Source organism: Xiphias gladius, chromosome 19, assembly GCF_016859285.1.
Source record: "Xiphias gladius isolate SHS-SW01 ecotype Sanya breed wild chromosome 19, ASM1685928v1, whole genome shotgun sequence".
NCBI classification, from domain to species: Eukaryota; Metazoa; Chordata; class Actinopteri; order Istiophoriformes; family Xiphiidae; genus Xiphias; species Xiphias gladius.
In genome coordinates this window covers 2,468,352-2,483,837 of record NC_053418.1, presented here as the reverse complement: position 1 = coordinate 2,483,837, position 15,486 = coordinate 2,468,352, and the positions used below count along the sequence as shown (strand labels likewise).

Here is a 15,486-nt window from a genome sequence, read left to right as displayed (position 1 = left end):
AAAAATATCACATTTTATATGCCAGGATTTCATCAGACACTTCCTGTTTCAGAGAAACTTGACTTCCGCCTTGATGTAGTCTGAACTGATCACGGACGACAATCTTAAATCTACCTCTCCCCTACCTTACTTGTTAAGCACCCTCTCGTGCCAAACTATCAGCTGCTGAGGGGCAGTGAAGGCTGGACACGGCGAACGGCCACTGAAAGCCAGCGCAGATGGCGTCCTTCACTAAACCCTGCCTTTCTCTGGTGGACACCTTTCAAACTCCAGCCTCTAGCGGTGTAACAAGCACCTCTAGTTTCGTGACGTAGGCATTCTGTGAAAAGAAAAATGTCATCGCCAAATCTAAAGCTCCAGTTTTTCTCAGATGAGAGAAGCCATATAGAGGAGTAGTAACTCCCTGTGCCTCCTACATTGACCTTGATACGTGAAATCAGTGCAGTGCCCCTTTAACAAAACAGCGACGTGAAAGACAGTAGGGGACATATGCAATCGTGTGATTTGAGAACCTTCAGCAGCTCTGTGAACAGTGAATGAAACGCCAGGGGGCCTGTCCGAGTCCAGGGGCTTTATGTGGTAAAACCAGGAACCCGACAGAGTGGCGGGAGGCCGGGATTACTTCGCTGGTCTCCACGGAGGGGGCTCGTGGTGGGTGACGGCATACTGCTCACCTAGAGATCGAGATGTGGCTGCTCGGCACATGAAACAGTTCCAGAGGTAGACCTGGCCGCTGCAGTCGTTTCACATCAATTCTACTTGATTTTCCAACCGTATAAATCCGAAGACAATTTAATATGGTAGCGACTCTAATGCTTAAGTTTTACGGCCTGGAGCCGACAATCGACCAGGTAGGACACTTTGCTTGATTTTGGGGAATACTGGATGTTCTCTCCATGTACGGTAGCGGCCAAGCTGTCCAACTGGCCAGTCTCCCAGGACCTACACCGTTGCCCAACGACACAGCTTGCAGGCTCCTAATTCGAGACCCGGTGCATTATACAGGAACTGAAGGTTACTGTTTGTGAGTGTGAGCGTTTGTGTGTGTATCTCACCGATGAAGGAGTACTGGTAGAGCTCCTGGAGGTGTGAAGGGGCCTGTGGTGGTCTGTAAATGATCTCGCCGTTGTTGACGTCGGCCTGAGTGAAGTGCTTCACTGGTCTGTAAGGTCTGCCCCGATGCTCGATCGCCCCTGAAAACAAACGGCGCGGGGAGGAGATTCAGTTTAGTCCCTGCTGTGGGGAATTCATCCTGCATCTGCCCACAACTGGAAAATCAGACACAAAGCCAGTCTCAGCGGCTCAGTAACACTTAGCAGGGGGGAAGCTGGTTAGTTAATGCTACGCCGAAGCAGGGTGAGAAAGACGGGAGGTAAGACGTGAAAAGGTTACTATTCAGAGGCATCCTGACGGCAGCAGTAGACCTGCCAGACCTAAACTATCCCTGCAAGATCGTTCCCTAGCCTGTTAACCTTCCAATAGCATAAATGCCAAGGTCATAACTGAATGAAATGTAGATGTCACACCTACCTCTATTTCTTTACTGTCAATAAACACAGAAAAAAAGCTGAATGCAGAGAAACTTGAGTATTTCATGTGCTGAAAATCTGCACCGATTACAGGCAATTGATGGCATTCTGGTTTGCAGGTCGGCTGCATGCCCAAGCCCTTTTCTGTTCTTCGTGGCGTTAGGGCATGAAATCGGTGCAAATACGGATCATACTAAATTCTCTCACTTTCCTTGCATTCGAAGGCTCAGCTCTTCTTGACTTTGACAGGACCACTGTGGCCGAATTCGACCAATAAGGTCGTTTTTCCGGCTCTGAGAGATGTTGGCGCAGACCGGCTCACTTCATGCCTTTATCTTACGGAAGAATTCACAAAGCTGCTGCAGCGTTGAGGAGATGACTTCGTGTTGATGTGTGTGCAGTATAATACTGTTTGTGTTAAAACACAGCCCCTCGGTGCCCGGAAAAGAGTCCCCAGCACTCAATGACTGTAAAATAATGACTGAAACCTTGGACTTATTCAGTAGTAATGCATCTAAACTCAACCCGCATTAACATTCCATGTGACAAAGAACTGGATGTTGCGAGGGTCAACTCTGAATTTCTGAAAATGAAGCGCTTATGAAAAATGTTTCCGTTTTATCTGAAGCCGTCCTCCTCCTCGCTGGCTCCTATCAAAATGATTTCCACATACATTTGTCAGTCCATTAGTTGATGAATTTGACCCATTGTGAATCGTTTTTGCCGTTCATTAGACGGCATCATTAGAGCTGAAAATGACACACCAGCCTGTCAGGCGGTTCAAAGCTAAAATGAATGGCTCATTAAATTCAGCAAAAAGGAAATCAACACTCGTTCTCCTAAAAGTCCAGACTCAAAGCCAGTAATTAAATCATTTTGTAACTGACTCGGACTCATGAGCAAAAGATTTGCTAGTTTCTGGCTGATTTTCCCAGATGGGAAAAGCTATATCCTGGCTGAACTCCTCCTAAATTTTAAATCATCACCTTCTTTTCTAAAACTTATTTTCATTCATCCAGACAAGATTTTGTAGATGTCAACTGTCTGTCGGCCCTAAGTTTTCCACTTCGATACCAGGAAGCTGGTATGCAAAAATTTGGACCACTGAGCAGCTCCACTAAAAAACTGTCATTGACAGTGCCTCGCTCGTAAGTGATAATTAATGAGGATACATTATATACATTAACTTCTCCTGCTCCGCTTCAGTTCGGAGACGGGAACCAAACTAAAGCTCAGGAGCTCACTCACTCTCTCGCTCTAATTATAAGACTCATGCCCATTGATACTATTTCGATTTTAATCCTTCTAATCATTTCAACACGGTGAGGGAAAGCCGCAGTGTGTGTTTGTGCGTGTGTGTGTGTGTGTGTGTGTGTGTGTGTGTGTGTGTGTGTGTGTGTGTGTGTGTGTGTGTGTGTGTGTGTGTGTCTCTGTGTGTGGCTGACCTTGTCCTGACGGCAGGGGTTTGGTGATGTTGTAGATGAGCTTCTCGCTGGGAGTCTCAGAGTCGACGAAGGACAGAGCCGAAGGTGTTATCTCTGTCACCCGATCCTCCAGAGCCTGGACGCACACGGGCCGATGTATACACACACACACAAGCACACACACACACACACACACACGCACACACATGCGCACACATGCACACACGCTGAGGTGAGAACAGAGGCGAAACAAGCGCTACTGTATCCTCCAACTCTGATTATAACTGAGACTGAGGGATCCACATGCGTAGAAACTGAAAAGAAACCACACAGGCAGGAGTTTCCCTGCTCCTCACAGCAGCTGCAGTAGTTACAGGGTTCCCACTATGTTTTACAGAACACATTCTCCAGGACATTTCAAGGACATTTTGAAAAACATTAAGACTAATAATATAGTCTTAAAAAGTTATAATTGAATAATTAAGTTAATGTTAACACTAAAACCAGGGGAGTCTGAAATCCAGCAGACTAAAGTAAGTCTGACTTCAGTAATTCATAATTTAAACTTTTGAAATAAGGCTTTCAGATACATAATGCTCAGATGTATACGTCTAAGTTCTACGCCATAAAACCTCAATGGCATGTGCGCAGGACCAAAACCTGTTAACAGCAAAGGAATCAGAAATGCCAAGCTGTCGAATCTCAGAGCTTGAACTCTGTACGTTTGTGACCACTTTAAAAATCCGTCATGGGTTCCCAAAACACGATCTGCTAGGACTGAAGCATCAGCTCGCCCCCGAGCAGAGAAGTCCATGTCGCTGCCTGCTGTCGAAGAGACGTGACACAAGGCTTGTGGCACTGGGCAGAGGTGCAGGGGAGAACTGTATGTTTAATGTGCTGCTGCTCCTTTGGATAATAAGAGTTTTCTTGAGAAAAAAATAATGATAAATATAAAAATAATAATGATAAACTTTTCCTATACAACCCCTTGTTTGACAGAAGAATACATGCATCGGTATACAGAAGTCTAGGTTTCCATGAGGCCTGCATTAGTTTACCATTTTTCTTATTTTTTTTTTTTAATCCCTCACCGTGAGCTGTAGGTCACAGTCAGGGGCCAGCTGGGGGAATCCTGGGATCTGAGGCAGGACCCCGATGGTGAAGGTCTGGGCGTCGCTCTGTACGACCGAGGCTGCCTCCGTAGAAACCTGCAGACAATATTAGGGACTGAAAACCCTGATCAAATACGCTCAGCACAGCTAGACGTGCCCCTCTTCGCTTATCTTCCTCCTCTGCTCACGCTATACTTCTCTCATCTTGAAGTTGAAGTCTGAACGCGCAGCACATTATCTCAACAAATGTTTGTTTTTCCACTGCAAAGTGGCTGGTGCATTGTGCATCATTCCAGGGTGACAGAGCTGATGACAGGCTCTTGAGAGTCACCAGAAGTTAAGATACAAAAGAAAATAATGATAAAGCAAGAGAAAGAAATAAATAAAAACAAGCTGCGGTCCAATAACTGTGACAAATGTGACGACAGAAAGTGAACCTGACATCAGGCTGTGCTGCAGGAGTGAACCACAGAGGGCGAGTCTGTCTCTTTCTATAAATCACTGTCTGCACCACAAGAATATTAATGAAGGAGATGTCAATTTGAGTAGAATTCAGTGTAATGATCTCAGTGCTCAGCTGACCAGGTTTAAGAACCGATCTCTAACCAGCAGTTAATACTCTCATTAAAGCAACTACACTTTTGATCGCTTTTGAATGACTTTCTAATATCCATGAAAATCTAATATAGGAAAAAAAAAAAAAAAAAAAAAATCAAAAATATTATATAAAGTACATGAGAGGACACAGAAGGAGCCTCTGAGGGTTTGGTTAAGCAGCAGGTAGCTCAGAGTGTGACAGCAGCGGACAGCTGTTTCTGAACCAGGACACAAAGCACAGCTCACGCTGACGTTCCCAACTTTCGATGAAGTGAATCCAACACAAGGATAATTTCCCCACTTTTCCTTTCATTCTCAGAACCGTTCCTTTTTTAAACGCTGTCTGGCTTCCTCCCCCAAGGAGAATCTGTCTGGCTTCTGCTAACAGCTGCTGTTAAGGGGCTATGTTTTACATCCGCATGCAAATGTTTAGACTTGAACAAAAATAAGATTCATAGTCCGTGAATAGGTTCGAAAATTCTACATGTATTGCGAGGGATTGTATTATCCCCAGTTAATTAACCAGATAATTGTCAATTTAAAATCTTTTATAAGCAGTCAGTCCATGGACAATTCGCCCTTTCTTGCTTCAAGCACTTGTAGTGTGGCAGTTCTTTCCTGGATAGCCAGGGCGAATGCGTGTCTTTTGCGCGGTTTATTTACGACTCTTAGGAGTGTGTGCTGATCTGCCACCGCAATGGTTAAAGTTTGTCTTTGAAAACTCAACCTACATGAGGGTCAGGAACACAATCTTTTTTAGCTGTTGCCGAATTCCCCAGGTAACGATCGTGGACATAGTCAGAGGAAAACTACGTTGACTGTCGCTCCGAACTGAGGAACAGCAGTCGACCGATGCATCCACCCAATCCGTGCAGGGCCATGACAACAGTATAGGCCACCGCTGCTGAGCAGTCACAGAAACGAGCCCCACAATCAGTACAAGAAATCTGCCTTCACCAGCAGAAGAAGCTTGTCCTCTCTGGCCCGCTCTCTCTTTTCAGTCCTTCTCCTCTCCTGCAGTGTCCCTCTCGAGCTCTATGCTGAGGCTATGACCTTTGACCTCTGTAATTTTTTTGCTTCCTTGTAAAGAATTTGAAGGAATTAAATCAGAATTTAATTAGATTACGTTAATTGAATTGCTGATAAGTGATGGAGAAGCAGCTGGATCAGTCTAATCCCCTTTGCCTGCTTGTCTGGAAGGAAACTAGTTTTTGCCCACACTGCATTTCTAAAACTATTTTTCAGTTCAACTTTTACATCAAACTGTGTTACTGGTGCTCTGGATTTTCTCTTACTCGAGCTCCCCGCAATACGTGTCCTGTTTTGTCCCCCCAGAAGCCCAAGCAACAGCAGCAGACTCGGTTGTTCATTCCGAAACCGCCACTTACTTATTCTGCTGCTGCGGCTGGTCCCTGTCACAGCGGCGGCATTCGGAGGAAAGAAAGTTCAACAACTTGTAGTCAGCTCCGTCAGTCAGAAATAATGCAACACCAGCGTGAAGCCCGGAGTCAGCGCCACCAATCACAGGGAACATGTTACCGGGAGAGGCAGCGCTGACTCGGCTGGATTTACGGAAGGGGGTGTTGTAGCCGTAAATAATTGATTGCGCCCTTGATTCCATTCAACACGAATGACATATACGTCGTAGGTTCTTTGAAGTGAAATACAACTTCTCCCGTCGTCTGGAGTGAGCACTGTAAAGCTGGGAGACGTGAGGCCGTTGTGTCCTGTCCACTGGCATCCGGTCAAACGAGCTCTGACAACGCGTGATTGCATTCTGGCATGTCTCCTCTCGTTTTCCCTCTGGAGCCATCACGGTTCCTTTTGCAGAGCAGCTTTAAAAACTGATTTGAAACTAATTTGTGTGTATTTCATTGGATTTGCTTTCCAACCTGTTTGGCCCGGTGGCTTGTACATGCGCTTTCAGGGGCAAAAGTGGTATTATATTTAGAACCAGGGTAGGGGCTATGCTTTTCTCAAAGCTTCGCTAATTAGTTTTCTGTTTTCTTTTTTTTTTATTAAAAATGATTCAAATGAATAATGACAAATATTTTAAAAAAAGTAGCAGCAACTCTGCATCTCTATGGAGCTTTTTAGCTTCTTTTAGCTTATAGTTTTGGTTTATATGGCCCATTTACTGTCCAGGTCAGCCTCAGCTTATCCAGCACGTTTTCCAGAACATCTAGCAGCTAAAGAGCCAGATAATTCATTCTCAAAATCAATGATAATGTTGCACTGTGTTAGCTTGCTGTGTAAATATGCAATTGTTTGCTAAAGGATTAGCAACAGCTAATGCTAATTTATAAGAGCTTAAATTTTATCCTAATGTCCTGTAACTTAGCTGTTTTCTCTTTCCATCCTTTTAACTCAAGTAGTTTTAGGGCTTTTTAGGAACATTTTGTACCTTTATTAAAGCGCTGACGATAGACAGATGACAGGGAATGAAGGGAGAGGGAGATGCAAAACAACATGCAGTTAAAGTCCCTGGCCAGATTCGCAAGGGAAGCTGCTGCCTTAATTCCTGGGCCACAAAGGTGCCCCTTTCTCAAGCCACACACATAACTTGAGAAATATTCTATTTATTTATTTATTTTAACGGGATTCATTTATAGTTTTAGTGTCTGGTTCTTGTGTTGAGTATTTCTTAAGACAATCCTTCAGCCAAGCGTGAGGGAAAAAAAAAACGAATCAAATTGCCATCTCTCCGATTTGAACAGGGTTTTGATTTGCAGATCCAGAAGTTTGCGTATGAAGAAAATGTGTGCGTAGAGGGCCGTACAGCCTACTTCCGCTCGGCTGCAGAGCTCCGAGTTGCCGGAGCAGAATGAATTTCGAGTCAGTCAGTTCTAATTTTTCAATAAAAAGCGACAGTAATACCATCCTTAGATATCGGCACCTCCCACAAACAGCAAAAACGCTTCCAGCAGTTCAGTTTGTGAAGGGGTTTCGCTTTTCCTCGCTTCTGCTCTTTTTCTGCTTCCCATCAAAATGATGAGACACTTGAGAATTTAATTTGAATTCAGCACCGTGTAATTGAAATGCATTTGCCCTGATGGATGGGGCCACAATGTGGGGGGCTGGATGGAGACAGAGAGAGATCATTAGATGTAGCTATAAGCTTTTGGCTGCCTCTTTTGTTTTTCTAATGGAGTCTATGTGAAGTAGAGACTGGCATAAAAATGCTCTAACTGCGGTGTGATGAATGCTCAATCGGTTTTAGTGGGATTGCCTCGGATTTGGAGCCAAACGCAAGTAATTTGATATCATTAATACTAATCAAGATAAGTCACCATGGGTTCATTTTGAAAGGCTATGAGTCACACAAGTTTGGTGCCAAGGACTGGACTGAAGCAGGGGTTAAAGTGGCTTTTGGCAGGGGCCTAAGATCCGCTGCAGCAGGGGGCCAACGACCCACATTATTGTGTATGAAACTGCCAATCAGATTTATTTACTTATTAATCAAAGCCGTTCCATATTGTACCGGGCCACTCTAACCCCTGGAACGAAGGAGACGAAATCCACAGCTAACACGGTTAAGCTGAGGAGGAAATAAATGAGAGAGGATGAAAAGGAGACACATCTATCTAGCCAAAATGACAGGAACACACATAAGACTGTAAAATGGTTGGTCGTTAATACAGTCTACGGCGCAATGAGCAGACTGTAACTTCTCAAGCCCAGGAACAAAGACGGAGCAACACGTTTTACTGGTTCCTATAAACTGCAGTTTTATGTACGTACAGCCATACAGTTTCATGGTTAGAAGAAAAATAACGGAGAGGCGGAGATGCGTGACAGGAAGAGGAGGGCGGAAAGAAATAAATCAAGCCAGAGGAAGAGATGTTGAATGGATGGAAAGGTTGAGGACTGGAAAAGAGGGGGGGGGGCGAAGAGGTAAACACAAGGGAACGTCGGAACATGAGTGTGAGCGTGAACTTCAAAGAACGCTCCACAGAGACAATGAGAGCACAAGAGAAAAAACAACGGACGACAGCTTGCATCTCTGTCAGCGTCTCCTACTCTTTTCCTTTCCGAGTGAGTCATTCATACCAGCGCCTGGAGGTTTTCTCTTCTTCACAGTGTGTTTCTTTTCTTTGATCTGTTTTTTGAAATTACTTAATTGTACAGTAGTAGTACTACACACTCAGCAGTGAGAAAAACAAGCTTACCATGTGTTTATCCTGCCAGCGTAGTCCAGAGCTTTATTTTTATTTTTATTTTTTGTAGTTCAAAAGTTCAACAAATACACGTGATATTTCAAGCCCTCTTTTTTTTTTTGATGCTCTGGTTTGCATTGGGAGGATACTCCACTCCCAGTTTTGACGGTCGGTGCTCATTTCTGAAACGCTCCTCTTTACTTCCCTGAGATCACCTCTATGCCCATCGAACAAACGCTGTGGAGGCTGGAGTTGCTTTGTTTTTCAGTGGATTGCACAATTAGTATAATGTAATGGTCCGCCACGGTGGCTGTGACTGCTCATATGGTGTATCGCCTGCTCTGATGAGCAGCCAGCGTGACAAATTTATATTAAAAATATGATGAAAGAATTAATTGTCTTGCGTTATGTCGTTGGGGCCAACCAACTGAAAAAAAAAAAAAAAAAAAAGAGAGAGAGATCCCCAGAAAATGCAAAAGTTACTTTAAAGTACCTGAGAACCCGTGTAAGGCAGCGGGTGCAGAGAGCTGAACCAGAAAAGAAGCATGTCTGCTCCGTCAGATGCCCCGGAGACAAATGGGTGAAAAACGCAGGTGAAACACGTCCTCTGTGGACGGAGTGGAGGAATCAGCACTGACCTGGAACTGGAAGGAGTCGCTGCTGGTACCCCGGCCAAAGTGGCGGTACCAGACCGTGCCGTCGTTGACGTCCTGCTGAGTAAAAGAAGTAGTGGCCGTAAAGCCGCCGTCGTCTGTAAGCGGGGGGCGCCAGCCCTCTGGTGGGCCGTCAGCTGGCATGGACAACAGCAGCACCTCACCTGGACAGAGACGGTGGAGGTGACCAAGAGTTTCCTCACAGTTATCATAAATCACTGCGTGGTCCAGTCGTATTTGTCTTAACAGTAAAATTAAGGATCCTGCCGGGGCTGCAGGCAGAGGTGCCGTGGTTGGCCGAACCAGCACAAAGTTTGGGTTATGGCTGTGATGATTAGCTTAGAGATAAAAATTCAAACATTTTGGGTTGAGTTCAACGTCAGAGATGGCTGGAGCTTGGTTAGGATGTCCACGGTCCACGTCCACAGTTTAAAATTACTTTAACAAAATGATTTCTAGTCTTGAGGAGAAGCTCAAAGTGAAGTACAGTTCATATCTTGAGCCAACTCAGAGTCTGCTTGATTATGGAATATAAACACTTGAAAAGTATCCAATTATCCAAATCCTCCGAAATATGAAAAAGAACGTTTTCGAATCTCTTGGAACAGTATTACATGTGCCTGAGTGTTGAGGAGTTTGTACCGTATTTAGGTTGCCCATCCGAGGCGAGGATGGTGTAGACGATTTCATCGGAGCTGACTCCCTTGTATTCTGCCTGCAGGTATTTTTTATCCAGTCGCACCAGTCCTCCTTCTTTTACCCAGGTCATGGGCACGGACAGCACAAGCGGAGAGTCGGCAGCCTGAGTAAAAACAACCACCAACAAATATGTGTATTAACCCTCATAACATTTGACCAGCTTTTCTCACACACTGTACAAAACCTTTCAGGATAGATCCTTTGAAGCCATAACAGCTGTTAGACCCACTGTGAGATCCAAAACCTCTGGGAATATATCTGCGGTGGGGGGGTCTGGTTACAGCGGCTTAATTTCAACTGATCCGAAGACTAGCGACATACGACTGGGTCATTTTTCTTTCCTAACCAGCGTCTGTCGGCTAATTTCCCCAGGACATTGTAAGATTGACGAGATGTTTAGTCAGTCAGGTCCAATCAAATTAGAAAAATAAAATTCATCACCTCCTGTTTGCAGATGCCTTGTTTTTAGATCGAATAGAAAAGTGTCCAGTAACTGGATGGTAGCTTGAATTAGGCATAGGTGCAGTAGCATAATACAGTGTTATTTACATTAAATTTACCTCTAAACACAGTAAACTGAGCAATATATTAATCATTACTCAAACTGAGAAATCCCATGTGAAATCCCTGTGGTGTAGGCACTGATGTATAAAGAGAAACAGTGGCAGACTCTGTTTTGTTCTTCAGGTGCAGCCTGCCTTCGGTTTCACTTTGTGTCGTCACAGACTGTGCGGCCTGTTTTATTCCACATCTGTTGTAACCTCAGGTTTCCGAGTCCCAGGAGCCCGTCGTAAAGCTCTGTCAATCAGCAGCGGCGCTAAGCCTTCAGTCAGAATTACCTGGTCACAGAACTATCGGTCTGTGGTTTCTCGGTCCGGGAAACGACAGCACAACTTTAGAGTCAGACTCATTTTTGCGGTGCTGCGTCGATCCACAGCAGACTAACTCGTGGTTTTTCTCACCCTCCCTCCAAAGCAAAGAAAAAAAGAGCACGATCGGCTACAGAGAGCAAACAGAGCTGGAGGATGATTCAGTGTCGCTCGAGGACATTTCAGCGGGGAGGATGCCTGCTCTCAGGGAGGTTTTCAGACCAGATCTCTTACTCAGCTTGTCACACTGCTGTCTGAGTAAAAAGAGGTAGGACATTTTTCTTGGGCATCAATAAAATCAACCTGCTATTTATTCCGTAGGCAGAAGCTCCACATTTTACATCTGGATGATGTCATCTAGCTGCCAAAAATTGAAAAAAACTGTTTATATTCACAGATATTGCCCGAGCACCTCTTGACGGTAAGAAAATCAAACCACATATACATCGTCACGGCGAACACAGCGATGAACAACACGGGACGTTTGTACCATGTCGATCTTCGAATACTAAGTAAACCAAAACATTTTGCAGAAATCAATTTTAAAAGAAGAAAACAAAACACACTTTGATACCATTTTCTTACAAGATACACTTTGCATGATCGGCCTCATAATGGAAGCCATGTTGTTAAAAAACCCCTTTGCTGGTGCTTATCCTCCAGTGGGAGCAAAAAAAGAAAAGCCCCAAATGAAGCGTTTTTAACCTAATATGTAGATGTAGGGCATCTACACCAAAATACATTAATTAGCATCCTATTAACATAACTGAAGAGTTGATGGCTTATTTTAAAATGAGAGAGTTAGTGTTTATAAATGGACTGCCAACATTTATAACTGCTTTTTTACACCCCGCCAAAGTGATTTTTCAAAAACTGGCTTCCAACTCGTCTCTTGACCACAAACGATTTACTAACTATTAGTAAAGCAATTCGTTACAGCCTACTAACCTTTTTGTCTTATTAGAGATTAGAACTTAAACTCTCATAAAACATTCACTTGAGGTCAACTCTTTATCAAGTTCTTAGCTGAACGCACACAGTTGACCATCTACTGCCGGAGAGAATCAGTGCAGTGGCATAAACACTTGTGGCAGTAGGTGGTAACAGATCACAAGAGAGGTGTGTGAGTATGACTGTGTTTGCACGCACGGCGTCTGTGTTTGCTGATAGCAACCTAGAGACCGTCTGTGGCTCTTCTGCCTGCTGCTCGGCTGATCCAAATCACACTATTTCAGCGGAGTAGCAAAGAATCGCAGACGAGCGGCGGATTGCCGAGGAGGAGAAAACACATAAGTCAGCATGGCAGGCTTTTAACTCAGAGGACCACATCATCCGGGAGATTATCGAGCTCCCCCGGAGAACACCAAGGTCTCTCAAGGACACTCAGACCCAGAATCAGCACACTCTTCGAAATAAAAGCGGGCAGAGGACCTTTTTAGATTCACAAGTTTGCCGATACTCCTGATTTCCCCAGACCTCCAACCTTTTTTGACTCTTTGTTCTGCAGCTGCAGCCCCATTTGCTAATTTTCCCAATTTTTTTTTATTCATTTATTTTTTGTTCCTTGGTTAACGCACCAATCTAATCCGTTTTTTTGAGAGTGAGATTTGTGTTGCCAAATTAGATAGACGAGCAGTCTAATCTCCGTCAGACAGATGCGAAGAAAATGAAACGCTGATGCAAACGTCTCTGCTTTTTGACCTCTGGGAAAGCAAGAAACTGAATTGGCTCGATTTAATTATAGATTGACAAAGTATAGAGAAGGTGGAAAAACAGATTGTGGAGAGAAACGTGAGATCATGATTTAAACAAACAAAGAGGAAGAGGGTTGCAAACTACATTAGAGAAGCAGTCAAGAATCAAAATCCACTTAATTCAAGTTGGGAATGGTGCTAATGAAATGTCACGTTGCTCAGGAGACATGTCTTCAGCTCCACCAACAATCTTAGGACTGTTTTACTTTAAACTAAACTTTTTTCCATTGGATAGTGAAAAGAAGATCTTCTATTTTTCACAGTGGATAATTGTAAGTTCTTAGTTTTGGATCTTACATGTGATCATGTCAGCGGCCCGGAGAGTTTGCACTGATACTAGTCCCTCTGAAGACCTGACACACTAAAGATTTAACTGAAGAATGAAAGCAAAAACATCCAAGTCTTGAGCTGGAGGTCCTTAACCTGAGAGCAAATGATATATTGAAGCCCTACATTGTCACGCACGTTGTGACCAGAGGTTACAGATTGCATTTTCACTCGGTTTTAGGAAATTAAAACTCATTAAGATTCATTAGGAGTCATTTTTCTTTAATACTTGTAATCTTTTCCATTTACCTATTGTGTGGAGTGGAATATAAGCGAGAGGTGGATGGGTTGTTTGTTGGGATAAGTGAAGGCCATTAGGCGATGGTCCAGAAAATCATTTTTTTCATACTGTAATGTTAGCTGAAATATATTTTACAAAAAACTACCTAGACAACATTATTCTTCTCCTCAGCCGCAGTACTTCCTAGAGCAAATGCATGAAAAGTGCATAATTAGAGACCTTTACAGGGCTTTGAGTCAGCAGGCCTGAGATGGACTCTAAGTAGAGCTGATGCTGGATGGAGAGCTTTTGGCTGCATTCCACAAAAGCAGAAATAAATGACTTTGCCGAGATGGAGTCGGTGTCATCCATAAAACATCGTCTGGCTGCTGACCGGGGCGGTCGTGCTGTTGTAATGACAATGACGTTGTCCCCTCTCATATTTCCACTCGAGCTGGGGCGAGCGAGACGAGCCGATGGACTCGGAGTAAGTGAGCGTCACAGAATGTCGATTCAGCCCTTATCTGCAACACATTTGAACGTAATCTCGATGAAACATGCCGCCGTGGTGTGTAAAATGACAGAGCACATGGCCAAAGTAAACATGGGGGCTGTGCAACATTGGACGCCGGCTTCAGCAACAACAAATTAGAGCAATCTAAGATCTAATTGCAGACTTAGACTAAGAAGCATTGTTCCAAAAAAACAAAACCCAAAATAAATAATTGTATTTCAGCAGCGATGAAGACAAGTGCTCGGAAGGAGGAGAGCTAAGCTCAAACCACTCAGCCTCCCTCTTCTGTTTGACAACAGGGCTGAGCTATTAGAAAAAAGTTAGATCAGCAAAAAAGAAAAAGATAACAAAAAGAAAAAGAAAAATCTCATTCCCTTCAATTTCTGCTGGGGAACAGAAGAGCCTGAGGGTCCTTCCGAATCTCAAAGCGTTCTCCCCAAGACAGTAATTGAAAGCCAAGGGCCCTGCTTTCTATTCAGCTGAGCTCCGGCTCAGCTCAGGGCTGGGGCTCAGGCGAGAGAAAGTCCATCCATCAGAGGCTCATTACGGGCCTGATTAGTCTCCTGCTTTAGAGCTCAGCGATCCAGCCTCCGGGAAGTCCATTGTGCCTGGCACGGCCTGGCATCGGCAGCCACTGCTGCCGCCTGGATGGTGGCCTGAGAGCGCCCTGGGTTTGTTAAGAGTCAATAATCACTCATTCTCTTTTCCTTTCTTCTCACCCTTTTCTCGCACTGCTCTCTTCCGTGGCACTCTTGGCGGATTGGTGATCTACGCGCTTGCAGCTTATTTCAGAAGTAGTTTCCTCAGCTCGATACCGGCAGCACGGCGCTGACGCTACATTAGACTCGGCACACTGGCAGCTCCACTTGGCATCGCGAAGGTTTGAACTTCAATTTGAACTCGAATATCCGGAAACGTGAGTAAACTGCACGCAGCATTGTTCGTGTTTACCGCCGCTGCTCTATGATGCAATACATCGGAAGGAAAAGTAAAGGAAAGAGATGTGGTGGTGGCGCACTCACTAGCTGCAGCTTACCAGTAACTTTTGGAATTCATTTTTAAGTATGAGTGCGCCACTTCCGGTTTCAAACTGTCTTTACCCAACATCAGAAAGTATGCTCCTTGAAAACGCGGTTACTTTTTCGTGTATTAATCTGAGAATATTGGTGCACACCATCACACCACTGAAACCAGGCCTTTCTCCTTCTCCTGTCATGCTGGAAAAGACAGTATTGCTGCAGTTGTTGCTGCTCTACTCCCTGCATTTCCTTACTTTTTACTCTCTCTTTCTATTCTGCGGCAATCTACCTGTGTAGAGGAAATAAAAGGCAAACAAGGAGGAAGCGGTGACAACAGCGCTAGTGGGACCCGCCCAGAGGCCCTCGATTTAATCAAAGGCATTCCCTCAGATTTCCATCAAGCTGTCCATCCCGCTCTGTCCAACCAACGACAGAATGCAGCATCAGGACATTTCTCAATAAATGGATGCTGGTGTGTGTGCGTGAGTGTGTGTGCCGTATCGTATTGATTTACAGAAGAGGAGAATGCAGAGGAGTTGAAGCGCACCATCTATGCGCAGCCGGACAAACAGAGCTGCCCTCCATCACCCAACGGCGGCGACCCTGTGAGCA

General features: G+C 44.5%; 1 protein-coding gene across 1 annotated transcript in view; it reads right to left on the bottom strand.

Moving 5' to 3' along the window:
• Positions 1-15,486, bottom strand: part of fras1 (Fraser extracellular matrix complex subunit 1) — a 235,343-nt gene that overhangs the window by 53,086 nt on the left and 166,771 nt on the right. Inside the window, exons 29-33 of the mRNA XM_040154916.1 lie at positions 10,115-10,274; positions 9,458-9,636; positions 4,045-4,161; positions 2,975-3,089; positions 1,056-1,193 (exon numbers count right to left, since the gene is read on the bottom strand). Coding sequence (XP_040010850.1) covers positions 1,056-1,193; positions 2,975-3,089; positions 4,045-4,161; positions 9,458-9,636; positions 10,115-10,274 — 709 coding nt within the window. The remainder of the gene's footprint in view (positions 1-1,055; positions 1,194-2,974; positions 3,090-4,044; positions 4,162-9,457; positions 9,637-10,114; positions 10,275-15,486) is intronic.